Source organism: Xyrauchen texanus, chromosome 29 (genome assembly GCF_025860055.1).
Source record: "Xyrauchen texanus isolate HMW12.3.18 chromosome 29, RBS_HiC_50CHRs, whole genome shotgun sequence".
NCBI lineage: Eukaryota > Metazoa > Chordata > Actinopteri > Cypriniformes > Catostomidae > Xyrauchen > Xyrauchen texanus.
The window spans coordinates 39032139-39058618 of record NC_068304.1 but is presented as its reverse complement, the minus strand read 5'-3'; the positions used below and the strand labels follow the sequence as shown (position 1 = coordinate 39058618).

General features: G+C 40.5%; 1 protein-coding gene and 1 long non-coding RNA gene across 2 annotated transcripts; both read right to left on the bottom strand.

The window, feature by feature from the left end:
* Positions 1–8123: 8123 nt before the first annotated feature.
* On the bottom strand, positions 8124–9026 carry LOC127622781 (uncharacterized). The gene is made up of 3 exons (XR_007968009.1): positions 8962–9026; positions 8661–8722; positions 8124–8566 (listed from the first exon to the last, which is right to left on the bottom strand). It is a non-coding gene; the product is annotated as an uncharacterized LOC127622781 (long non-coding RNA).
* Positions 9027–17764: 8738 nt separating this feature from the next.
* Positions 17765–26118, bottom strand: LOC127622778 (ADP-ribosylation factor 4). The gene is made up of 6 exons (XM_052096869.1): positions 25928–26118; positions 24027–24107; positions 23578–23687; positions 22661–22732; positions 22370–22495; positions 17765–19079 (listed from the first exon to the last, which is right to left on the bottom strand). Exons 1-6 carry the CDS (start codon positions 25992–25994, stop codon positions 18993–18995), a joined length of 543 nt encoding a protein of 180 aa, XP_051952829.1. The 5' UTR covers positions 25995–26118; the 3' UTR covers positions 17765–18992.
* Between the last annotated feature and the right edge of the window lie 362 nt (positions 26119–26480).

The following is a 26480-nucleotide window of genomic DNA, read 5'->3' as shown; positions in this document are numbered from 1 at the left end:
TTCAAGTCCATCTCTATCCTGAGCAAGCACCGCACCGACAGCCAAGTTAGAGGCGTCAGTATGGATTTTAAAAGGCACGTTGAAGTCAGGCAATATCACTATTGGATCAGATGACAACACTCCTTTCAGAAAGTTGAATGACTTCTCACATTCAGCAGTCCACACAAAAGCCACATTCTTTCCAACAAGCTGGTTCAATGGAGCAGCATAATTTGAAAAGTCTTTGACAAATCGTCTATAATAAGAACATAGTCCCACAAATGCCCTGACCTCTGAGGGAGACCGGGGAACTGGCCAGTTTTTAACTTTCTCCGTGTTCCTGGGATCAGGCTGAAGGCCCTTTGAGAAATTACATGGCCCAGAAAGACTACATGATCTCTGGCAAGGTGACATTTTTTCGGGTTCAGTCTCAAACCTGCCGATTGGATTCTCGAAAACACTTCCTGCAGGCTAGACAGATGTTCATCGAATGTTTTGTTGAAAATCAAAATATCATCAAGATATACCATGCAGATATGCCACGGGAGTCCTCTGAGGACCAGTTCCATTAAACGTTGAAATGTGGCGGGGAGTTTGAGAGGCCCATTGGCATGGATCGCCACTGATAGAGCCCCTGTCCAGTCGTAAATGCCGTTTTTCCTCTGTCCTCTTCAGCAACTTCTACCTGCCAGTAGCCGTTAGAAAAATCTAATGTGCTAAACCACGCAGTGCCTGCCAATGCATCCAATGTATCATCCACACGGGGCAGAGGGTGCGAATCTTTTACAGTCACACTGTTCAAGCGTCTGTAGTCAATACAGAAACGCCAGGCGCCACATTTCTTCTTCACCAAAACGACTGGTGACGCTCAAGGGCTGCAGCTCTCCTCAATGACCCCATCTGCTAGTAGACTGGCTACTTGTCTCTCTATCTCAGCACGCTTTTCGGGACACACACGATATGCCCGCTGTTTGATAGGTGTCTGTTCACCAGTTCTGATGTAATGTTTCACTAGTTTACATTTACCCTCATTCTGCATGGAGGAACTGAAGATGTCATTGTATTCCAACAGCAATGCTGAGAGTGCAGCTCTCTCGGACTCTGAAATAGGCGACTCATCTAGCAATACAGAAGGTGCTACTCCAGAAGCAGTTGCTGCCGCTATATTAACTGGAGCATGAACTAACTGAACGTCCGAGTCATCAACTGAATAAAACTCACCCAGGTGCATACCTTCTTTTAACGATATGTCCTGTCCGGTAGGATTCAAAATCCGAGCTTTAGTCAGTCCATTGTGAACAGTGGTTACTGTGTGAGCCACCACTAGACTAGAAGAATCTGCCACATTGGGTTCCAAATAGCCAACAAAGTCACTTGACAAATGAGCCACATTAGGTGGACCCACTTTAACTGGTACAACTGACTCGCAGAGGGGCGGTAAGTATATTGTGGTGGCCAGAGACACGTTGCAGCACCTAGGAACAAAGTCTTTTCCTGTAAGAAGAGGGATAGAGATGTCCCACAGTTGTAACTTCGCCCGGCTAAGGTCTAGTAAGGCATGATTTCTCAACAGAAAGTCCCACCCCAACAAAACAGGCTGTGTTGTTTCTCTCACCACATGAAATACATGCTGCCATGACTCTGTTCCGAGCTGGAATGTTATGGTGATGGTGCCCAATGTATCTAGCATCTGTCCATTCACGGCACGGGCTGCCACATAGTCCTTTTTCAGTGGGCGATTACGAAGTGCTGGAATAGACATGCGGAGATCTGCACAAATGATAGACACACTGGAACCAGAGTCCACTAACATTTGAACCTCCACACCTTCAATCACTCCTCTCACATATGACACAAGCTGTTCCTTGTCAGTGTTCGTGTTCTCATTAATGTCTTTTAAAATTGAATTACTGTCATTAGTGTCATCCCTTTGAGGGCCCACAGGCAATACAGCTGATGTTTGGGCCGCGACATCAGCTACAGTTCGTTTCCCGGCCCATTGCGTCGTTCCCCTGCACCAGGAGACATGAAACGCACTCCACGCTTCCTAGAGTCCTCCTCATAGCTGTTCCATCTGCGAGGACCAGGGCTGGGGCTGCGTCTCGTAGAAAATTGAGTAGAGTATGAGTCTTTATAACCACAAAAATCAGTACCTGACTTATGCTCATCATTGTGTTGGAAAAATTCCCTCTCAGGTGAACGGCCCCTCCGTGCACTGCCAAAGACACGTGACTGGCATCCACGGCCCCCACAGCTGCACTGGCACATTCCACTAGACTGAGGGCGGCTTCCGCCCCACTCATCCATTGCTTTAGGACTCACTTTTGCTTTCAGTACTTGGTTCTCATCACCCAAACGTCTCAGTGCCATTCTCATATCCCTCATTTCTTCAGCCAATCTATCCACTGCTCTGTGCAGTCCAACATTGTCCATTCCAGAGTGAACAGCAGCCACTGCCCCTCCATCACTATGACCGTGAGCAGCATTAACAGCCATGTAATCAGTCTTTATCACATCTCTAGCATTCTCACACCGACCTGCAATTATCACAGCCTCCTCTAAATCTGTTGCTCCTTGTTCAAGGCATTTTGTTCTAAGCACAGGATCCAGACCAGCCACGAAACGGCGAAACTTTTCTTCCTGTTGAGCCTTATCACCATATTCAGGAAAAGCTTCGTCGACCAACCTGCTGATTTCAGCCGCATACACCTCCAAACTTTCCCATGGCGCACGAGGGCGGGCCGATAGGCTAGCTCTGAAACGATCCATAAACTGTCTTTGCCCGAATGCTTCCTTGAGTCTTTCTTTCATAGCTGTGTAATCCGCCTGAACATTATCAGGAAAACTGTCCCACAGAAGAAATGCTGCGTTGCTCAAACGTGTCGGTAGAATTCTTGCCAGCTCGTAATTGTAGGAAGCAGCGCCGTCACTCTCTGTAAGCGCCCTGACCGCGACCTCGAACTGACGCGCCCAGCATAAAAACTCTGCTTTTCATCACCTGAGAACGGCGGCGGTAGCTCAATTCTCACGTGTCTGTTGCTCTTGTCACGTTCCCGTCTCGGATGGAAGTCATACTCGTCCTTACACCACATGACGACCGCCAAGCGATGAACTCGCGTGCGCTAACTATCTACAACTTGTAATACTAAGCTAATTAGTTAAACACCCGCCGCAACACTGTACCGCGCAAACACAAATAAACCAAAACCGCTGCCACCAATGTAACCGAGCGTTCACGTGGAGTTCGCCTAGACACTCAGAAACAAGAAAATAACAAACGACTGCAGACAGAGTTTTAATCCGTGCTTTTCTCTTTATTAGCTTACACACCAGTAGTCGAACAAACTGAACAACCAGCCTCTGTGCGCATGCACACTCACCATTTACGGCAAGCCCCGAGGGGATAATGTACTGCACACACACATATATACCATAGAGTGTAAAGGCACTCAATGTAACAACAATTAACTAAAATCCAAAATTAAGTCTGTTACACTTGTGTTAACCAATGAACTATTGCTGTTTTCAGGTTTGCGTCCCAACCAATGAGTATTTACTATACATTTCTAGAGATAATGGTGGTGGTACAGTGGGCTAAAGCACATAACTGGTAATCAGAAGGTTGCTGGTTCAATCCCCACAGCCACAACCATTGTGTCCTTGAGTAAGGCACTTAACTCCTGATTGCTCCGGGGGGATTGTCCCTGTAATAAGTGCACTGTAAGTCACTTTGGATAAAAGTGTCTGCCAAATGCATACATGTAAATGCATAAATGTTTGAACTTGTGCTTAAATAAACAGAAATTCAAAAATACAAAGAAAAATAACTGTATTAAATAAAATAAAACGGAAACAGGGGAATTTATTTTTACTTGGTATAAGTTTCTTTGTTTCTCTGGGAGGCTGTAGCCCATTTCAGCCCTTTCTCCACTTTAATAATGTTCAGCTCGGGCTAAAGTGGTGAAACTGGATGACTAGAGGACTGGTTAGGACTAGGAGGGCTGCATGCCTGGAATGATCCATCTGCACTGGTGGCGGTTATGTCTACTGATCTATGGGGCTTTTCCACTGCACGGTACAACTCAACTCGACTCAACTCTGCTCGCTTTTTAGGGCTTTCCCACTGTGGATAGTACCTGGTACCTGGTACTTTTTTAGTTCCACCTCGGTCGAGGTTCCAAGCGATCCGAGGCGATACTAAATGTGACGTCAAAACCCTGCAGATCACTGATTGGTCAGAGAGAATTGTCACTACCAGCGTCACTGGATTTGCGACACATGACATCAACCCGCTAGTTTTAAAGTTAGCTAAAGCGATAGCAGTATCGTTTGTTCATGCGACTTTTGAATTGTAAAAAGAAATGGCTGTGTGCAAAACCATACCGTAGTCAATAAACGAGGTGCAGACGTTCCTCTCGTTAGCAACGAACAAAATGTTTGTATTTAATAATACATGTAATGTATTATAATGAAATGAAAAAGTCTCTCAGGAAGTGTCTCAGCTGTTGGCCACACACGGCTACCACCGGACCTACCAACAGTGTAGAGAGAAGTAAAAAAAACACTTAAAAGTGACTACAGAGCCATCAAGGAAAAGTGGAAGTGGTTCGACTAAATGGACGCTATCTAGACCGGCGAGCAATGGGAGGGAGAGTTCCCTGGACTCAACGATGGAGGATGGTACGTTTTGCTACGTTAACAATATACTCTGCTTGAAAGCTTCACTTTATTTAGTTGACCAGCTACTGGAAACTTCTAAAACAACCAGGCCAATTTAACTGTTACACTTGTGTAAAATCACCATGCAACAACTGCTTTATACTGCATAAGGGAGCATGCTGTGCGAGTATGTTTGCATGTGGGTCTGCATGAACGTTGGCGTGCACGCCTGTACATGCTTGAATGGGGCCCGCTGGAGGCTGGCACTGCTGAAACCTGTTCTTGGTGGGTGGGCTGAACTGGTCCAGAGAGAACACCTCGATACTTCCAAGACCAGAATCTTGGATCTCGTTGTATCGCGTCTGGGCTTAGCTGCACTAAGCATAGGCGCCCTGGCTGGTTGCGGTCTGGCTGAAGGACGCCGAGGAGACCAACGAACAAGACGCTGAAGCAGATGTGGACTAGATGTGCATAGCACTGCAGCATTGTTTATCGGTTGGGTTGCTAGGAAGCATAGCGCTGCAGCATTGTTTATCGGTTGGGTTGCTAGGAAGCATAGCGCTGCAGCATTGTTTATCGGTTGGGTTGCTAGGAAGCATAGCGCTGCAGCATTGTTTATCATTTGGGTTGCTAGGAAGCATAGCGCTGCAGCATTGTGTATCGGTGGGTTGCTAGGAAGCACAGCGCTGCAGCATTGTTTATCGGTTGGGTTGCTAGGAAGCATAGCGCTGCAGCATTGTTTATCGGTTGGGTTGCTAGGAAGCATAGCGCTGCAGCATTGTTTATCGTTTGGGTTGCTAGGAAGCATAGCGCTGCAGCATTGTGTATCGTTTGGGTTGCTAGGAAGCATAGCGCTGCAGCATTGTTTATCGGTTGGGTTGCTAGGAAGCATAGCGCTGCAGCATTGTTTATCGTTTGGGTTGCTAGGAATCATAGCGCTGCAGCATTGTTTATCGGTTGGTTGCTAGGAAGCATAGCGCTGCAGCATTGTTTATCAGTTTGGTTGCTAGGAGACATGTCTAATGAGAGTCAAACCCCTGCTAAGCTAACGGGAGCATTGCACTTCCGAATATTGGGAAATGGAATGCATTTATGGTCGGAGATATCAAGTAGGAATAGTCCTCATCCAACTTGAATGGAACGCAGCATAATCGTGTACCCTAATGAAAGTAAATTTATTGTAAGCAACATTTAAATGGCAAATATTATTAGATAGATTTTTCCAGGTATTATAGACCTCCTTGGTAGATTCATATGAAAAATTATGATGTAGGGTGTTTTTTTTTTTTTGGTAATTATGTATGGAAACCAATTGCAGCTGACTATTTTTCATTTTTAAGACATTTCAAAAAACATTCATGCTGCAATTAAAATTAGGCTTGCTTGAGCATTACGTGCTTCAAGTTCTGGCTTTCGTGCGTGGACGTGATTTTAAAATGTCATTTGGTATTATTAGTTAGTGGTGACACAATGTATGATGCCCAAAGGCATAGGGTGTCATATTCATTGTGAAACTGTGTTTTCTTAGTGGCATGAATCACACTGAAGGCCTACACTGTAAATGCAGGGCCTGCCACTGTTCATATTCATGTGGTAACACAACCATCTGTTCTTTTGGGAGTCAGCTCAGATAGAGACACATTTTAGTGCACTGAGATCAGCAGGGCGTGATCTGTGGTTTTGTTTACAACTGTGGCCATTCACTTTCGATTCTGCTCTCGGTCATGGTTTCTTAGTAAAGACGTTCCTCGCAGGGGCGGGGCCAGAAAGGTGGTACGGGGTGGCAGCTGCCACTCTAAAAATGAGATTTTCCACCCCAACTCGGAGTGGAGAAGTTTACCAAAAATGTAGGTAATAAAGTTACAATTTACTTTTTTAATGATACAATGTTCTTGCACATTATTATCTACTGTATGAATGTTAGGGGAATGTTAATATAACATTCTGCAAACCTAAATAGAACGTTCTATTTCAGTAAAGAGAACTTTCCTGGCTAACCAAAAACAAACCTTGGGGAACCAAAAATTGTTTGCTGGGAATGTTCTGCGCTCGATCATTAGTATCGCGCTCATATTTATGGCAGTAAAATTACATCATATTCACGATTGAATCACTCATTTGAGTTGGTTCTTTTTTCTTTCTTTTTTTCCTTTTTTTTAATTCCCTTTTCTCCCAATTTGGAATGCCCAATTCCCACTACTTAGTAGGTCCTCGTGGTTGCACAGTTACTCGCCTCAATCCAGGTGGTGGAGGACAAGTCTCAGTTGCCTCCACTTCTGAGACCGTCAATCCGCGCATCTTATCACGTGACTCGTTGTGCATGACACCGCGGAGACTCACAGCATGTGGAGGCTCATGCTACTCTCCACGATCCACACACAACTCACCACACGCCCCATTGAGAGCGAGAACCACTAATCACGACCACGAGGAGGTTACCCCATGTGACTCTACCCTCCCTAGCAACCGGGCCAATTTGGTTGCTTAGGAGACCTGGCTGGAGTCAATCACAGAGCTGGACAGGGAAGAGAAATTGGTTCAGGATTTTACATAGCAACTGGCCCAAATGTTATTGTTGGGGGGGCTAGTTCGGCACATTTCGTGATCGACACACTGGCCCCTTCGGTTCTCCCAGTGGCCAGTCCGCTCCTGATCGGACCCAAAGTGTGTCAGCCCACCTGGAAAATGCCCGGTATGCCAGATTACCAGCCCTGGTCACTCAGCACACCCTGGATTCAAACTCACGACTCCAGGGGTGGTAGTGTTAATACTCGATACCCAGACCCACGTTGAGTTAGTTCTTTTAAAAGAATCGTTCATACCTCTTAGCACGATCAGAAGCGGTTCACCTTTAAATATCTCAGGTTGTGACTGTGTGAATCAAAATCCCCACTGTTAATAAATGGTAAAGATAAGTGATTGAATAGTTTTTATTCTTATATATTATTCTATTTTCCAAATGTCGGAAGGCAGCGGTATCGGTGGAGGACTCAACACACTTCAGTGAACCCAAATAAGTGAACCGAATCTATCCCTTGCCCGCCACCGTACAATATCGTTTTTCTCTTGCATGTCTTTTGGAAAAAGACGTTTTTTTTTTTTTGGTAATTATGTATGGAAACCAATTGCAGCTGACTTTTTTTCATTTTTAATATTTAATATTTATAAAAAATTAAGTATCTTAAATGTAGCAAGATGTAGTGTAATTAGCTACTTTCTCTAAAGAGAAGCTTTCAGCTTGGTCCATTTTTTCAGTAGCTTGCCCAACACTATTAAAATGTAAGCTAAGCATAGACAGGCAATGAAGCAGTAGGACTGGAATACTGGAATTACTTTGCACATATACTTTCATCTACTGATTTTTTAACTTTCTATATCTGTATCTAAAAGCAAACCTACACTTGCATACCTTAAGATCTGTGGTTTAGTATTAAGCAATTGCAATAAATGGAGCACACAAAAAATAGACACAGCACAACATGAAATTTCTGTTACATATTTTGCTATTTTTATTTTGTTTTTTAGATTTTTTCCGGGGCTTTTTGTTTTCTCAGCTGGGCCCCGGACCAACCGAACCAAGCAGTGCAGAAACCAAAGGTTTCACTTAGAAAAACACATCTTCACGTTTCATATTTGTATCAGTATTTATGAATTATTCAACAATGTATCAGGGAGTTTCCTTGGTTCACTTTTGGCATCACGTGCATTGGCAAGTTATTTTCTGGTTGGCTTGAGACTTCACAGGAGGCTTATAAGACTTTAGACTTCGCATCGCAGCATTGAAGAGCTGGCTCCCGCGACACCTGACACCAAAGCAAAACAAAGGTGATGACTCATGCAAATGCAAATGAGCCATCCCTCTGAGTCACACTGGGCCAGATCACCTACCCCTGGCAGCAGGTTTTGTGACCCCTCCTCCTTCATGATGCTAGAGCAAAAAGATCTCAATTATATAACCATTTCAATTTGATTTATTTATCCTATAGATACAGACAGACAGGCGATATGTTCTATGTACTCACACATTAGTGCTTGGGGACCAGTCAAGGATCCACAGCGTCCCCTAAGAGGTATCACCATAGACCTGTGAAAGTCAGTATAGCATGTATAAACTATGACTATACCAAATATGTAGACATAAGGACTTGTGCATTTAGTGAATTGTGCGATGATCAGATAAAGAAAACAATTTAGCATTTACAGGTATGCATCTGGCAGAAGATACTCTACCAGTTAAGCTTCAAGAACCCAAAATGCCGTTTTAACCAAGGAATAAAGAGAGAAGCAAATCATGGTGAGATATGATTTAACTAGTTTTCTTACCTTGTTGGTCCTTCGGCAAGAGGCGGATCAGAAAGGACAGATCAGAACTTCCTCTTGTGTTTTATACTGCAAAACTGCCCCACCCTCACCCGTTCTGTGGGCAGAGGTTGTGCTTCATTCGGTCTGGAATCAGTGCCACACCTCAATCCAAATCATAACTGCAAAGACTGGGAGTGTTTCACTGCACTGGGATCAGTTGGGTAGCTTCTGTGACATCAGGTTTAACACTGGAAAAAGCTGGGTACTTTCCATTCTGCTCATTGTTTCATTTCTCAGTAAGTTCCTCATTGCCTTTGTATAGCAAAGGTAATTATAAATGTTTCAATGGCAATCTGCCCGTGCCTCTCTAGGAAGGGTAATGGCAGCCTATTGTTCAGTTTCTCGGTGGAAGAAACAGCATATTGATTTGAGGCTTTTACAAAATTATGTTAAATTAACCTAAATCACTCTTACCCTAGCTTACATAACAGGCCTAATATACATGTATCTACATACAATACAATACATGTACATGCATTTGGCAGACGCTTTTATCCAAAGTGACTTACAGTGCACTTATTACAGGGACAATCCCCTCGGAGCAACCTGGAGTTAAGTGCCTTACTCAAGGACACAATGGTGGTGGCTGTGGGGATCGAACCAGCAACCTTCTGATTACCAGTTATGTGCTTTAGCCCACTACGCCACCAACACTCAATACAATGCTAAATGAAAAAAAGAAAGAAATTTGACCAATAATATATTAGTATATTTCCTTATATGTCCATATAATATAATCTGCATATTAATGGAGCACCAAAGCTATAACATGAACATAAATATTTCATTATTGTTTTAAGTTTGCCTGTGTACAGATGATGGAAAAAGGTCATTCAGAAATGAAAAGGTAAAACTTTACAATAAGATAAAATATATATATAAATATATTGTTAGTTTATGATACCTAATGCATTTCCTAATGTTGAATACAACCTTGTTGTAAAGTGTTACCGATTCATGTTTTAGGGGTTTTCTTCCACTAGAATCCCCAAAGCATTCATTTAGGTCTTGCAATGTTTTGCAATACATGCAGTGGTTGAACCAGATGGCATGCTTTTAGCAGTAGGTTTTACATTAAACATAAAGACTATAAAAACTGATTTATAGGACAAAATAATGTCGTCACACCCGAATCTGCAGTGTTTATTAAAAATAAACTACAGTACAGATAACTGATGTTTCATAACATTGTAAAAGACTCGACGCAGGTAGAGATTACAGATCCGGGCATCTGCCCCTATTTGAAACTGAAACACTGCTCCCCAACCATCTGTTCTTTTGGGGAGATGTTGTCTTGGAGTCAGCTCAGGACATGTTTTAGTGCACTGAGATCAGCAGGGCGGGATCTGTGGTTTTGTTTACAACTGGTGGCCATTTACTTTCGTTTCCTCTCTCGGTTACGGTTTCTCAGTAAAGACGTTCCTCACAGGGTCGGGGCCAGAATGGTGGCACGGGGTGGCAGCTGACACTCTAAAAATGAGAGCCAAACTTACTGGATGCTACCCCTTACTTGACTCTTGCCACCCCTTTGCCACCCCTTTGCCACCCCAGGCAAAAATTCCTGGACACGCCCTGGTTCATAATTGCTTTTTATCAGCAAGATGTTATGATTTATTGCATTTCACTGCTGTTTATTTTCCACTATGTTACAATGATGTAAAATTGCCACACTGTAAATCAGCTTGTATGAACCTATTTTAAAGAAAACTGGTAAATATACATTTATAACATTTTAATGTTTCATTTGAGGAGAGGTGAACTATTACTTTCATCTGGTGGACAATCAAGTAGGTATAGCTGCAGCCCAGAGCTCTCCAAACAGGGGCAGAATCTCCAAAAGAGGGCAGGGTAACTCCAAAAGGGGTGTGGTTACTTGAGAAGAGGGCGGGGTAACTCCAGAAGGAGGCGGGGTTACTTCAAAATGGGTTGCGCCAACTCCGAAACAGGGCGACACCTCCACAGACGTTTAGGCTTTGGGAAAGTGTTTGGTAAGGGGCTCCCTATAGCTTTGATGGCGATTTGGAGCTCCCGCCCCATTTTGGAACAAGGTAAATAAATACAAATACATTACACAGACTTTGAAGGAGGGGCCTAATTAATATTAAGGAAGCAGAATATCTTAGAGACTTGGAGATGAGCTCTTTTGACATATTGATGTTTGATATTTTCTATTGATGACGTCTAATGAGTATTGATAAAGTTTAATAATTTTTGCAAATAATATTCCTTAAATGTTTCACGTCATTTAAGCATCAGCACACTGCAGGTTTTAAAACATAACTGCATGCTAGATTACATGGCAATGTTAGGTTATTCTATCCTTAAAAGATACTTTTATTATTTTAATATGATAAAAGAAACGCAGACATTCATTTCAGTTCACCAGGTTTTCCATTTTTATTTATTTAGTTCTAAATTTATTTATTTATTTTTTTTGGAAAAGTTGCACACAGCCTTATAGATTAAAAACAAAAAAAATCTTAAAATAAGGTTGTTTTCACAGCAGGCCATACCCATAACCCGCCAACCAAGCAACAGATAATAAGAAGCCGACCAAGGGGAAAAGGTAATGGGGATAGTTTTGTCGGCTTGTTGTGGTTTTCGGTTGCTTCTAGTGTCTGGCGCTTCATTGGCAGGTCATGATGGACCTGGCGCTGTCCACTGCAGGTCCACTGAACCCCAGCCAGAGTCCCATCATAGCTCTCATCCTAAAATCAGAATGAAAACAACACAGCATCCACTGGGACAGGGCAATGGACCCGAGTGCCCGAATCCCTTGGCAGTTGGGTTCTCCTCCTCTCCTCCTAAAAATCTAAAAGTAAAGTATTTAAAGGTATATATGTTGTTATATCTAAACTTCATGTGAAGCTGATCTCAGGCAATGCTAAATCATTTATTTAGAGTGAACTACTTACAAACAGGGGCGCTGTATAGGGGGGAAAAGTTAGGACCATTCCAAGGGCCCCTGAATGACAGGGGGCCACAACAAACAGGTAAAAACTAATTTAATTAATTTAATTTTTTGTATTATATTATACACTATATAAACCATCATCATTGAGTATATTTCAAATAATAATACAATTAATTATGTCTTTGATTTTACTTATTTTGGCAATAAAAGTTAAATATCCCCATTGACCAAAAAGTAAACATCCATATTGACCAACCACCCCCCTGTATCTGCATGAAATGGTTTGGTCCTGCCTTAGCGCGCTCATCAGTGAGTGAATGACGGTATTTAGTTGCAGACAGTTAGTCGATGCGCCAGAAACACAGATTACAATGTTGAATAGTTACAGAAAATCTGGTTTCCAAAAAAGGAAAGAGAGAAAAGAGAGAGAGGAAAGACAAAGGAAAGGGTGTCAATCTGTAACCCAGTTTTTCACCTATAAAGGTGGGTAGCCTTTAGTCTGTGAGTGGTATTAACCTGTTGTCCATAGTCTATAGAGACAGAGCGTATTTAGGCCACGGAGCAATCCAACCGTCTCCATTGACTTTGCATTGCGAGAGACTGCCTCCTTGTCATTTATGACTTATAACAAAAAAACAAAACAATGTCTAAAAGCTGCTGTGTGACAAGGTATACAGCAAACAAGCTAAATAACCCAGAAATAATTTTTTATAAGCTGTCGACACCAAAAAACGGTTTGTTTCAGGACATAAAAGGAGACTACTACCCGAACTACTCTGAGAACTACGCCCACTGGAACGCGACATGATATTGTAAAAAGAAAAAAAAACATTCATAATTTTAACCATGTCGTTTGCTTATTTCACCACCCTATGTGAACCTGAGAGGAGGATTCAATTTACCCATTCTTCCTTCTGATGCTTCACGTCTTATTGCCTGTATCTACTTTTGTCTCCTTAAAGGCTGGCTTTTATGGTTCTGAAGCTGATAAAAATGTATTTCTGGGTTTAGTTAGGCATTTTCTGTTTTTTGTTATATGTCATAAATGACAAGGAGGCAGCCTCTCGCAATGCAAAGTCAATGGAGACGGTTGGATTGTCTTCCCTCCCGGTGGGCGTGGTCTTCAGATTATGACGCGTTGCGCTCAGTCTCTAGTGAAATATAGCTAGCTAGCTAAAAAAAAAAAAAAGTTAGCTAGCCTGCAGGTGTTAGCCTACATTTCATGTAGTTTAAGTTTATGACCATATTCCAAACCTCAAAACCTATTGATTTAGTGATCACTTGATCTGTTTTGTAGCACTATAATAACCCTGATGTGAAAATTCCATTTTACACGTCAACTTTATTTTGTTGTTGGCATATATGTGCAGTTAAGTTCAAAAATCTGCTGTTTTCCTTGTTTTGAGATGATGATGTTAATTTACTTTGAATAAAAAGTTAATATATATTTAGTTTTTTTCTTTTTTTTTAATAATCTGTCATTAATTTTACAAAAAAAAATACACTGAGACTGTAAAGGATTGCCTTTTTTATGGTGGCTTTTAATCTTGCATCAAAGAGTGAACTGCATACTGTATGCAGACTTGCATTTACAAATCACCAGCAGTAAATATTGTGCTAGTACTAGTATTGAACTACAAGAAACAAGACAGTTGCAAGCCTTTGATTAGAGTTATGTAAAGCTTTTGATGGCAAAATTAGGCCCTAGAGATGTGGTGACAACAGCTGCGCAGAAGGGGCCCAATTAGATTTTTTTGTCATGGGGCCCAAAATTCCTGGTGGCACCCCTGCTTACAAAAAGCTGCAAGCATTCGGCACAAAGCCAAAGAGATCCCTATGTAGCGTAGTGTCTCTTGCATGCAGTCACCCAGTGGCAACTAAAAATGAAAAGAGAGATTAATGGATGGACAGATAACATAAGAATCATCATTTATTATTAACTAACTCAAAACTCTCCATTTTGGTGTGACTAGATACTGCAAAGCCCTCAAGACGTGACTAATATATCAGGTTTTACTGCGCAATGATTTGTCATGAAGGGTGTGACTACATATGAGCATGCACCAGAGAGTATTTATCATTTTTAGCTATTGAATCAGATTAATTATGGTTCTGTATGGCGTTATGGACTAGCACAATGAAAAGTCTCTAGATCTCTCTTGGCACCAAACAGGAAAATCTTCAAGGATTTTATTACAGATTACAGTTCACTGCATTATGCAAGTACAACTTCCTCATAATGTAGCTCATAAAGAGATAACAGGAAGTTTAAGATACAAAATAAGGTTCCCAGCAATTGTCCCAGCACTGTCGGTTATAAAAGACAGATGTATGGATCACTCACCAGAATGCTGCAAACTAGATCACAGCATACTAGTGGACCATCTCCGCTCCATCTCAGGATAGAGAGGACCGATTTCTGCTTCCTCTGTGCTTTAAATAAACTACACCCATCCTGTCAGCATTTCATCATGTTAAACTCCCCCTCTTCTCGCCTCCTTCCTGCTCTCGGTCTCGGTTTCACCACACAAGCACCCCATACAGTTCAATTGGAGCTGTATGAACAATGTCAGCAAATCTTGATAAACATGGGCCATATGCATATAGCTAAAGATTACAATGTTCTTTGCAATTGCACATCTATTTAACATTGATGCACAATCACTTATTGGCGTAAGTAGATTCGAGGTTTAAGAGGACAACTTGGAGAAAACCGAACTTTTTTATCTTCACATTTGATTAAGCACCTTTGTGCAGGAAGAGAACAAGATGACAGTTCATGTTACATTTTGTGCATTTTATATTGTATTATAGTCCAGACAGTCACTTACATTTATTACAGTTTATTAGACAAATGCCGCAAAAGTCACTGTGTAATTTGCACCCTGGGCACAATATTTTATTAAGTTGTATATCCATTAAACAGTATATCAAACGTATATCATCATCATGTATCAGTGCTTCACATATTTAAAGAGCTCCTTCGCTATTGCATAACACTTCAGTGCAATAGCATCACAGGTCTCTGTGCATCAGGACACCAGTGTGAAACAAAGGTGAAGACTCGTGAAAGTGCTGAGGTCTTCCTTTGATGGGCACTAGGCTAGATGTCCTGCAGAACAAACAAGATCAGCAGCGCAGAAAGTGCAGGCAGCATTTTAATCGGACAATTTGTAAATTATGTAACTGGATCATGTATTTGAAATGTACCCATGTCTACTGCCCAAAAAAGCCCAAACACATTAACTACAGCAACACGGAAACTACTGTTTTGTTTTACTGTTTTGACTTTGCGGACAAGGACTAAGCCTAAGCGAGGGCCTCAATGAAAATGGATGGGCCGGGGCCTGGGTATCTCAGCGTGTACTGACGCTGACTATCACCCCTAGAGTCGCGAGTTTGAATCCAGGGAGCACTTTATATTTACATTTATTTTATATTTTCTCCTTTTATAGCATCAGTCTGCTCTTATAATCCAATCAGGATGATAAGAGTGATTTCACCTGACTAGTCCTCGTTCAGGTGCTGCTGATATGATTAGTGAAATTATATTAGCTGGTCATTTTGTGCCAGGGCCAAAAAAAGGGTTTTTGTGATAAAGTTAATTGTTTTGGCCATTGAAGCTTTTTGCAATTATTTCAAATGCATCTGATCACTCTGCACAATAATCTAGAAACAATGTGAATCAACACCACAACAACTGAAGCAGAAAACTTTGCACAACTCAAAATTCATGTCTCTGCCAATACTTTTGGCCACGGCTGTACATTTTGTTCTCTCCAATATATTCTGTTGCTAATAATCTCTGGGTTGAGATGGGAATATGCTTTTTATTTCATAAATATGAATGTTTTTTTCTCTCTCACTCTCTAAAACTGACCCTTAATGATGGAAGATGTTCATTGTATTGGCAAATTAAAAGTAAAGCAAGGCACATGTTAAGACTGATTTAGCTTTTGTTGATTCAGTTCCAGGTGCCATCTGCTGGATCCATGCATTAATGCAGCTTTGCTAATTGTTGACCAAATGAATGTAACACTACTAAAAATAGATTTTTGGAAATATTGATTAAATACGATTTATTTAAAGATGTTTAACTTTGTCAAAATATGAAACAAGTGTAATTAATAACTAAGAAATATGTGTATATATAAATATAATTTTTTTCTCCAGACCTAAACCCTATTGAGCATCTGTGGGGCATCCTCAAATGGAAGGTGGAGGAGCACAAGGTCTCTAACATCCACCAGCTCCGTGATGTTGTCATGGAGGAGTGGAAGAGGACTCCAGTGGCAACCTGTGAAGCTCTGGTGAACTCCATGCCCAAGAGGGTTAAAGCAGTGCTGGAAAATAATGGTGGCCACACAAAATATTGACAATTTGGGCCCAATTTGGACATTTTCACTTAGGGGTGTACTCACTTTTGTTGCCAGCGGTTTAGACATTAATGGCTGTGTGTTGAGTTATTTTGAGGGGACAGCAAATGTACACTGTTATACAAGCTGTACACTCACTACTTACATTGTAGCAAAGTGTCATTTCTTCAGTGTTGTCACATGAAAAGATATAATCAAATATTTACAGAAATGTGAGGCGTGTACTCACTTTTGTGAGATACTGTGTGTGTGTGTGTATATATATATGTGTATATATGTATGTACATGTATATACACTCACCTAAAGGATTATTAGGAACAACTGTTCAATTTCTCATTAATGCAATTATCTAATCAACCAATCACATGGCAGTTGCTTCAGTGCATTTAGGGGTGTGGTCCTGGTCAAGACAATCTCCTGAACTCCAAACTGAATGTCAGAATGGGAAAGAAAGGTGATTTAAGCAATTTTGAGCGTGGCATGGTTGTTGGTGCCAGACGGGCCGGTCTGAGTATTTCACAATCTGCTCAGTTACTGGGATTTTCACGCACAACCATTTCTAGGGTTTACAAAGAATGGTGTGAAAAGGGAAAAACATCCAGTATGCGGCAGTCCTGTGGGCGAAAATGCCTTGTTGATGCTAGAGGTCAGAGGAGAATGGGCCGACTGATTCAAGCTGATAGAAGAGCAACTTTGCCTGAAATAACCACTCGTTACAACCGAGGTATGCAGCAAAGCATTTGTGAAGCCACAACACGCACAACCTTGAGGCGGATTGGCTACAACAGCAGAAGACCCCACCGGGTGTTTCTGACCATGTCCATCCCTTTATGGCCACCATGTACCCATCCTCTGATGGCTACTTCCAGCAGGATAATGCTCCATGTCACAAAGCTCGAATCATTTCAAATTGGTTTCTTGAACATGACAATGAGTTCACTGTACTAAAATGGCCCCCACAGTCACCAGATCTCAACCCAATAGAGCATCTTTGGGATGTGGTGGAACGGGAGCTTCGTGCCCTGGATGTGCATCCCACAAATCTCCATCAACTGCAAGATGCTATCCTATCAATATGGGCCAACATTTCTAAAGAATGCTTTCAGCACCTTGTTGAATCAATGCCACGTAGAATTAAGGCAGTTCTGAAGGCAAAGGGGGTCAAACACAGTATTAGTATGTGTTCCTAATAATCCTTTAGGTGAGTGTATGTATGTATATATATGTGTGTGTGTATATATATGTATAACAGTTGTGTTTTTATTACCTTTAGCAACTATAATACATCATATAGGGGAAGGAACGTTTTGATTAAGCATTAAAGAACATTAATAGCAAAAAATATATTTTTTTAATGATTTTGATAGTTTAGAAATTAAAACTTTGCAAGGACGCAATACTCTAATTATGTGCTCATTTTTATGGTTACTGAAAGAGCAAAAATACTGTGGTCTCAAATCACCATTTAGACTCTACATTTATTTTATACATCCATTTATAAAAAAGAAATCCCATTATGGGAAGGTTTCTAGCAGTTACATTTTGTCCTCCATATTTTTCCAAAAAGTGTTAATTTCAAGTACGCATTAGAGGAGCAAATCGGTTAATTGATCATTTTCAGCACCATGAACACAATGATAAGTTCACGATTATGTTTTATTCTAAAACAATATCTTACATATAATACACAAACAAATGTGTCATTTTTTAAATGATAATTAGGGTAAAATAGATTGTATCTCTTACACACCAGTTTAACCAGACATGGAATTCATCAGTACATTAAATCAGCATTCAGGAGTCCAATTCAGTCACAAATACCATAAGCTCAAGTAACACGCTTGAGCATAAACTCATCAGCATTTTCCCAATGGCATAACAAGCATAAAACATGTTCATTTCAACTTTAAATTACAATGGAAAGAGCTACAAAAGAGACCGGTATAAATGCATTATTGTTGCATTAGAACATTATGCTCCCTTTAAACATTTCAACATTTGCCACAAGAAAAAAAACAAATAATCTAAAAAGAAAAATTCTATGACATGAAACTTTTCATGCCATGTGCTGTTGATGTGGGGACTTTCAAACAAGATCCAGAATGAAATAAATTCAAGAAGATTCATGCACAGTCAAAAAGAATGTTTAGAAGCACCACATGGGAGTCCAAGCCATTTAGTGGATAAAGCAATGTAACAAACTTTAAAAAAGCATATCAATAGAGATTGATGGAGTAGGCATGTCTTCGTTCTTCCCAATGACCCCCTTCCCATTTTTAGTGCTGTTTTGAGTGTTTTATCAACCCCCAAGCACCTTCAGTAAGCTTGAACACAGGCTCTTTATCTGTAGATCTCAAATACACACTCAAATAAACACTTAAAATGCTAAAGCTAAACCAAAAACAATGTTTTTGTTTTTACAGAGGCCATTCTAAGAAACTGAAAGAGCGGAGGAGAAAAAGGGTCTTTAAAAATATTTTTCCTCTCTGCAATACAAACAAAGTTGTGCTTTTGAAACTGAAAAAGAAAGTTAACCTTAGCCAGAAGAATATATACTATAGAAAAGGAAATCTAAGAAAGGTGCTGCATGTTTGGTGTTTTCTTCCCAGCTTCCAGTTGTGCCACACACTTAAATTCTAGGAGGAATCTTTAGCCGTCCCATTGGTTCGTACACACCATCGCCCTCCTCACAACAGGCACGCTAGCGCTTGGAGAGCTCGTTTGATAACCAGTCCAGTCCTTCATAGAGTCCAGAGCCTTGTGTAGCACAGGTCGCTTGAACATACCACTGCGAAGGCATTAAATAAAAAAATAAAAGAGAGAGATTTATGAAGTTTTGTCAATAGATCTTGCATGTTGCCATTCTAAAAATAGACATTTTAATGCTTTAGATGTTCTACTCGTGAACACATTTTTTTTTTTAGTCGGATCTGTAATGCCTCCTACACACTACACGACTTTCAAAGCTGTCAGATCGTGGTACCGTCGATATTACGCAACTGTCCGTCTTGTCACTGAAGTCATGGCGTTTTCAAATTACGCGAGGAATCGGCGACAGGGGTGAACGCATCACAAAACATTTCACTGTTGACGAATCCCCGACGACTCTGCCTGGACTCCAAATTAAGTTTCACAACAGAGTACATGCAAGAAGTGATACGAGATACGAAAACAAATGCATGATCATATGTTAAGCATTTCAGAATATGATGTGTGTGTTTTTAATCATATGTTTTATTGGTTACAATATGAAAAAGTAGCTTCAACTGAAAAATCGACCCATTTGCTGACCTGACCGTCCAAGAGAATTGGCCATTTCTCTCCAACTCTTCTCTTTCTCCATCCGGTTGTGGGACAGTTCAGAGGAAACATCAAATATGCACTGGTGCTCCTGCCAATGTTCGACTAATGTTTCCTCCATTTCTTCGGTCCAATGAGACTTTCTTGATACCGCAGCCATGTTAGTTGATGTTCTGTTGCAGGTACATCAGGACTCCTCCCACTGAAACTTCCCCCGTTTCTTGCTCTCTCATTGGCTGTAGGTCAACGCTGCAGTTGTATTCAGTCAAAACAGATTTCACATTGCACCATTTGGAGTCACAAACAGGTCCAGATATTTAACATGCTAGATATCTTGCTGATATCGGCGACACGTCGGTGCTTCTCTCAAATCACGACTTTCATTATTCATACATTGCGATCGTTGCTCACGGGAGCGGGCTCCGATTTGCCTACGATTTCAGGCTGTTGATGGCGATCTCCACAAAACTGTCGGCGATTCATGAATAAATCACTCTTATGAGCCAGTTCTTGTTTTGGATGAATCAGTCCTAACAAGGCTCACAAATCAATCTCAAACTAATTGAAATACAACCCTAATTTCAATAAAGTTGGGACAGTATGAAAAATGCTAATAAAAACAAAAAGGAATGATTTTTTTTTGTTTTTTGGTAAATATACATTTTTAAATCCGATTACTGCAACACTCTCCAAAACAAGCCTAGGGCAAGGATGGTTGAGATTTGTCAATTTACCAACAGATGCTTCAGCATATAATCCAGCACTTTGAAAACAATGTTCCCCAAAGACAGATCATGGTGCATAAAGGGCAGGACGAAAACCACTTCTGAATGCACGTGATCTCTGATCCCTTAAAGAACATCCTTCATCTGTAATGGATATCATGAACATGGGCTTGGGATTACTTTAGTAAACCTCTGTTAGTCAACACCACTAGCCGCTGCTTCCACAGATGCGAGTTAAGACTTTAATATGGAAAGGAGAAGATATACATAAGGATGGGACAATATTTCGAGGCATAGAGGCAAAACATTGTTTTCCATCCATGTGATCATAAATTAAATGACCCTTTAAACATCATAACGTCTCTATCGCTTGATTTTACCGCTACTGCACTATTTTTCTGCACTGTTTAGGGGGTTCGCACAAGGTCATTTAAGTGCCTGAATTTTGCTTTCAGAAATGTAAGTGCTGGAAAACCTGGAAAATTGCCTTGTTTTGTTAAAAAGTGCTTGAGATTAAAACGGACCATTTCTTCCATGTAATCAAGGATGAGATCCCGCACTCCACTTTCATTAAATGTGTCTTTTAATATCCTCTCTGTTCTTTACAGTTAAATAAAAAAGTAAAAAGAAACATTAATTTTAATAAGTAGGAGTGGTGGTGGCGGCGTAGTGGACTAAAGCACATAACTGGTAATCAGAAGTTTGCTGGTTCGATCCCCACAGCCACCACCATTGTGTCCTTGAGTAAGGCACTTAACTCCAGGTTGCTCCGGGGGGATTGTCCCTGTAATAAGTGCACTGTAAGTCGCTTCGGATAAAAGCGTCTGCCAAATGCATAAATGTAAATGTAATAACAGACATTTACAGAAAGATGCACTAAAAAACTGAGACTTCTCTTTAGTTGAATGAACGAACAGAAACACTTGTGTGAGTCTGTGAGATGCACGTTAAACTCTTAAAGTCACAGTACCATTTTAGTGCTTGTTGTTTTATGTTTTTCCTCCCCTTTTCTCCCCAAATTGGAACGCCCAATTACCAATGCGCTTTAAGTCCTCGTGATGACATAGTGACTCAATTCGGGTGGCGGAGGACGAATCTCAGTTGTCTCCGCGTCTGAAAACGTCAATCCACGCATCTTATCACGTGGCTTGTTGAGCGTGTTACCGCGGAGACAAGCGCGAGTGGAGGCTTCACGCTATTCTGCACGGCATCCACGCACAACTCACCACACGCCCCACCGAGAGCGAGAACCACATTATAGTGACCACGAGGAGGTTACCCCATGTGACTCTACCCTCCCTAGCAAACGGGCCAATTTGGTTGCTTAGGAGACCTGGCTAGAGTCACTCAGCACACCCCAGATTCAAACTAGCGACTCCAGGGGTGATAGTCACCGTCAATACTCACTGAGCTACCCAGACCCCCCCATTGTAGCGCTTGTTATACAAATAAATGTAAACTAAATGTTATTACTTGTACATTGTACACGTGATTTCAAACATTAACAGCTCATATCATAATTATATATACAATGTCAAGAAATAGCATTAAAGAAAAGTGTGAACCTAGGTTCAATACAAGTGAAGCTCAATCGACAGCATTTATGGCATAATGTTGACTACCACGAGATTAATTTTGATTTGTCTCTAAGAGGTTACAGTTAGGCACTTACAATAGAAGTGGATGGGGACGACGTTTGGAAGGTTTAAAAGCAGAAGTATTAAGTTTATAATTTTATAAAATCACTTGCATTAATTCTTCTGTCAACTCATGTATTATTCAAGCTGTAAAGTTGTTTAAACCATAATTTTACGGTTGTTTTAGGGTTTGTTGGCATTTCAACATCATGGCAATGAAGTTGTAAAATTGGCTATAAGTTTACACAGACAAGACAAAACAAAATGAAAATCTTGTTTTTGTTGAGCACAAAAGTAGGTGAAGTAAAACTGTTACTGTAATCATTAAAGGAACACAAACTGGAATCAGAATTTGCTAAATTTCTTAAGATTCCCATCCCTGCAGGGATCATTTATATATGCAGGTGTGCGTGTACCGTTCTGCTGCGTAGACTCTGCAGACCCAGTTTGTCTGTGAGCTCACTGACAGCCATGGCGTTAGGCAGATCCTGTTTGTTAGAGAAAACCAGCAACACGGCGTCCCTCAGTTCATCTTCCTGTAACTGCATTAGACACACACAGGAAAAGATACTGATGAGGTAACTTAACCGCACTATGCAACCAAACAAAATCATTTCAAAACACAACACTGCCTCAAATCTCTTACTCCATGACATGGCATTTCTAGTGTTTGAGGAGACCACAAAATCAGAATCACAAGTGCTTACCATTTTCGAAAGCTCCTCTGCAGACTCTGCCACTCTCTCTCTGTCATTACTGTCCACTACAAAGATCAAACCCTGAGAAGTAAAGGAATAAACAGAGAGAGCCATCAGTCTATGCATAGACTAGAATAACTGCACTACGGAAAGAGCTAATGGTCTGAAATGGTAAAAGGTCTGCACTTATATAGCTTTGGTAACCTTAGAGGTTACCAAAGCGCTTTACAATGTGTCCCAATCACCCATTCACACACACACACTCATACACCAATGGTGTTACACAGAGGCCTGTACTCTGGAGCGGGATCAATTTGGAGGCGGAGGGTCTGTCACGGTCTGGGGCGGTGTGTCACAGCATCATCGGACTGAGCTTGTTGTCATTGTGGGCAATCTCATCGCTGTGTGTTACAGGGAAGACATCCTCCTCCCTCATGTGGTACCCTTCCTGCAGGCTCATCCTGACATGACCCTCCAGCATGACAATGCCACCAGCCATACCACTCGATCTGTGCATGATTTCCTGCAAGACAGGAAGGTCAGTGTTCTGCCATGGCCAGCGAAGAGCCCGGATCGCAATCCCATTAAGCACGTCTAGGACCGGTTGAATCGGAGGGTGAGGGCTAGGGCCATTCCCCCCAGAAATGTCAGGGAACTTGCAAGTGCCTTGGTGGAAGAGTGGGGTAACATCTCACAGCAAGAACTGGCAAATCTGGTGCAGTCCATGAGGAGGAGATGCACTGCAGTACTTAATGCAGCTGTGGTTTTTGTGATCCCATCACAAAATGTTTTAGACACCGTATAACCTGTATTTAACACTGAACACTTGTGATGGTATTACCCAAAATACAGGTGCACCACTATCAGGATGTATTACTATGTGAAATATTTTACATATTTAGTTTTACTTGTTTATATTTTCCTACCTGGGTGTTCTGAAAATAGTGTCTCCAGAGAGGACGAATTTTGTCCTGGCCACCGACATCCCACACGGTGAAGCAGATGTTCTTGTATTCAACAGTCTCAACATTAAAACCTGACCAATAGAAACACAGTTCTCAGAAATGTAACTAAACACTGTACAATAGTGGAACTTCTCCAATCTCCTCATTAGGAAACACTTAACTGGTGTAAGAAAAACCATCAGGCAATCATGGAGACCACAAGTATGATGACAGACAGAGGATGTTGTAACATAACAGAGGAGGACCAAAGTGCCACTACTAGATATTGCAACACATTGCCGAGTGAGTACAGGGCATTCGTGTGACTGTTGCAATGACCTCAACTTCACATGACTGCATAAAACTGCAACAAGTCTAAGATCATAAAGTCAAACATTAAAGAAAGTCTCATCACAGTCCCATCTTTTTACCTATGGTGGGAATGGTGGTCACAATTTCTCCAAGTTTCAGTTTGTACAATATAGTGGTTTTGCCGGCAGCATCCAGTCCCACTGTAAAACAACAAAGACACATAATTGGAAACGATGCGTTTATGCATGCCATAGAATAGGGCAACAATCATACACCTCTCTTTAATACTCTAATTTAGGATGGAACATAAACGACAATGTCCTGTGCTGGCAAATAAATTATACAAAACTATACAAGAATAGAAATGTACACTATGATTGTATTAAAGTAAACTTGCACTACACTAACCTAGAATATATGCTAAAGTGTCAAAACCAGTCACAACTGGTTTTGCTTCGGGACCGATTTTACATTAGAGGTCAAGCAGCGACCCACTATAGTAAAATCGTAACCTGTATTTAATGTATCCTGGGTCGCATTTCATTTTATGTTGCATATTTTTGTTCATGGTTTTCAAGAATAAGCGCAAGCATCAAGTGACATTATTTTAGTTGTTGACGTCAACAACAAAAGCGACGAAGTTTTCTCTCCCCCTTTTAAAAATTGAAGAGCATATTTACTTATATGAGCCCATAATATACACATATTACACAGGAGGAAAGGCTCCTCATTACCATGGTTAGGTCAATGTAGCTAGTCTTAAATAAAAGCAATAATAATATAATAAATTATAGTAGCCTATCGATGAAAAATATACTAGCTGAAACACATTTTGAAACTTTAACTACAACTGCCACTGTTGATTTAATAATAAGGCCTAATAGATTCTACCTATAGATTATTTCATATATAACAGTTAGTTTTACTTGTGTATAATCGTGAAACTTTATAAAGGCGAGTATGTGTATCGATTCGATTTGATATTTTAGCTCATAACAGTGTTGCTCTTTATCCTCCTCAGTGCTGTTTGCCTGTTTGATGGGTTTGACTTCCTCTGTGAACAATTGAAATGGGTCACGGTCAGTTTGAAGTACTATGCTAAATAAACGACACATTCTACAATAGAAATGTATACTATACAATTCTAAAATCTCAAGTACACTACAGTAGAATCTAAATTATTTTGAAATAAATATAATATAAAATGCCACTATTAAATAGCATACTACATCATTAACTAAACCACACTAGAATATCTTATAGTGCATATTATAAATCGACAGTAAGCAGTGTTACATTACATCTTTTACAGTGTAATTTGATTACTGTACTAATTACTCTGTCTGAAACGTAATTGCAGTAATTGCAGACCCTGATCATCCTCAACAGGATGAAAAATACAAGGATAGACATGAAACTTGATTTGAAATTCTTTAAATTAATACAAAAATCTAATATATTATTCATGAATTGGCCAACGAATTTAAGGGGGCCGTGTTAAATTATATAGATTTGTTCTAGAGCCTATACAGTATTTAACGCAATTACATCATAAGTAACTGTAATTAAATCACTGAAAAATTAAGAGTAATCCCTTACTTTACTTTTATCAATGAAAAAGTAATTGAATTACAGTAATTCATTACTTAGTAATGCATTACACCCAACACTGACCGTACGACATACCATACTACATTACACTAAATATATGCTGTATATACCATATTATATATTGTAATATAAATTGACACCAAGATATACCAAACTACACTACACTAGAAAATATTATTCCAAATTATATGGTATACTTTAGAAGAATATAAACTAAATAAAGCTATCTGTGGCTAATTCATTCCTTCTCGTGAATTGACGGTACATTTAATTCTTAATCACACTCATTTGTTCAAAGCTTGTGGGTTCATTTCAGCAACAGCGTCATGATTAGCAGGTAAAGAAATGCTGACTTGACTTTGTTCAATGTCTACATAGAATTGTGAAAGTTGATTTAGTACTCACTCACCCATGAGAATTCTCATCTGTTTCTTTCCGAACAGCCTGCTGAACAGCGACGACATCGTCAGACCCATGATGAAGCAGTAAAATCGCCTAAAACTACGCGATTATTCCTTACAGTTTAGTTTTTTTTTTCTAGGTGTGATGCTCGTCGGAGTATCAGGAAACAGTATGGACTGTGCGCATGCGGGATGCCAAGTCAAGGCCGCGGTGGAAGATATGACGTCATTTCCGGGCGCCGGGCTTTTAAGAATGTACAGATTTTTATTTTAGCGATTATTATAAAAGCACGTTAGTACAAAGAATGCTAGATGCTAGTAGCTAGTAATTAATTACTTTTCAGAGTAACTTACCCAAAACTGTTCATTATGTTTTTAAAGTGCTAGAATAATTAAGTTTGACTAGGGATCATGGCCATAAGTGTCTAAATCTAGCACAACATGAATCACTTTTAAATGAAGTGCAATATCTAATTTTCTAGTTTTTAAAATATACCATCGATCCAGAAAGTTTGAACAGTGCCAAAATATATTTTCGAATATTTTTGGTTTGTTATTGCA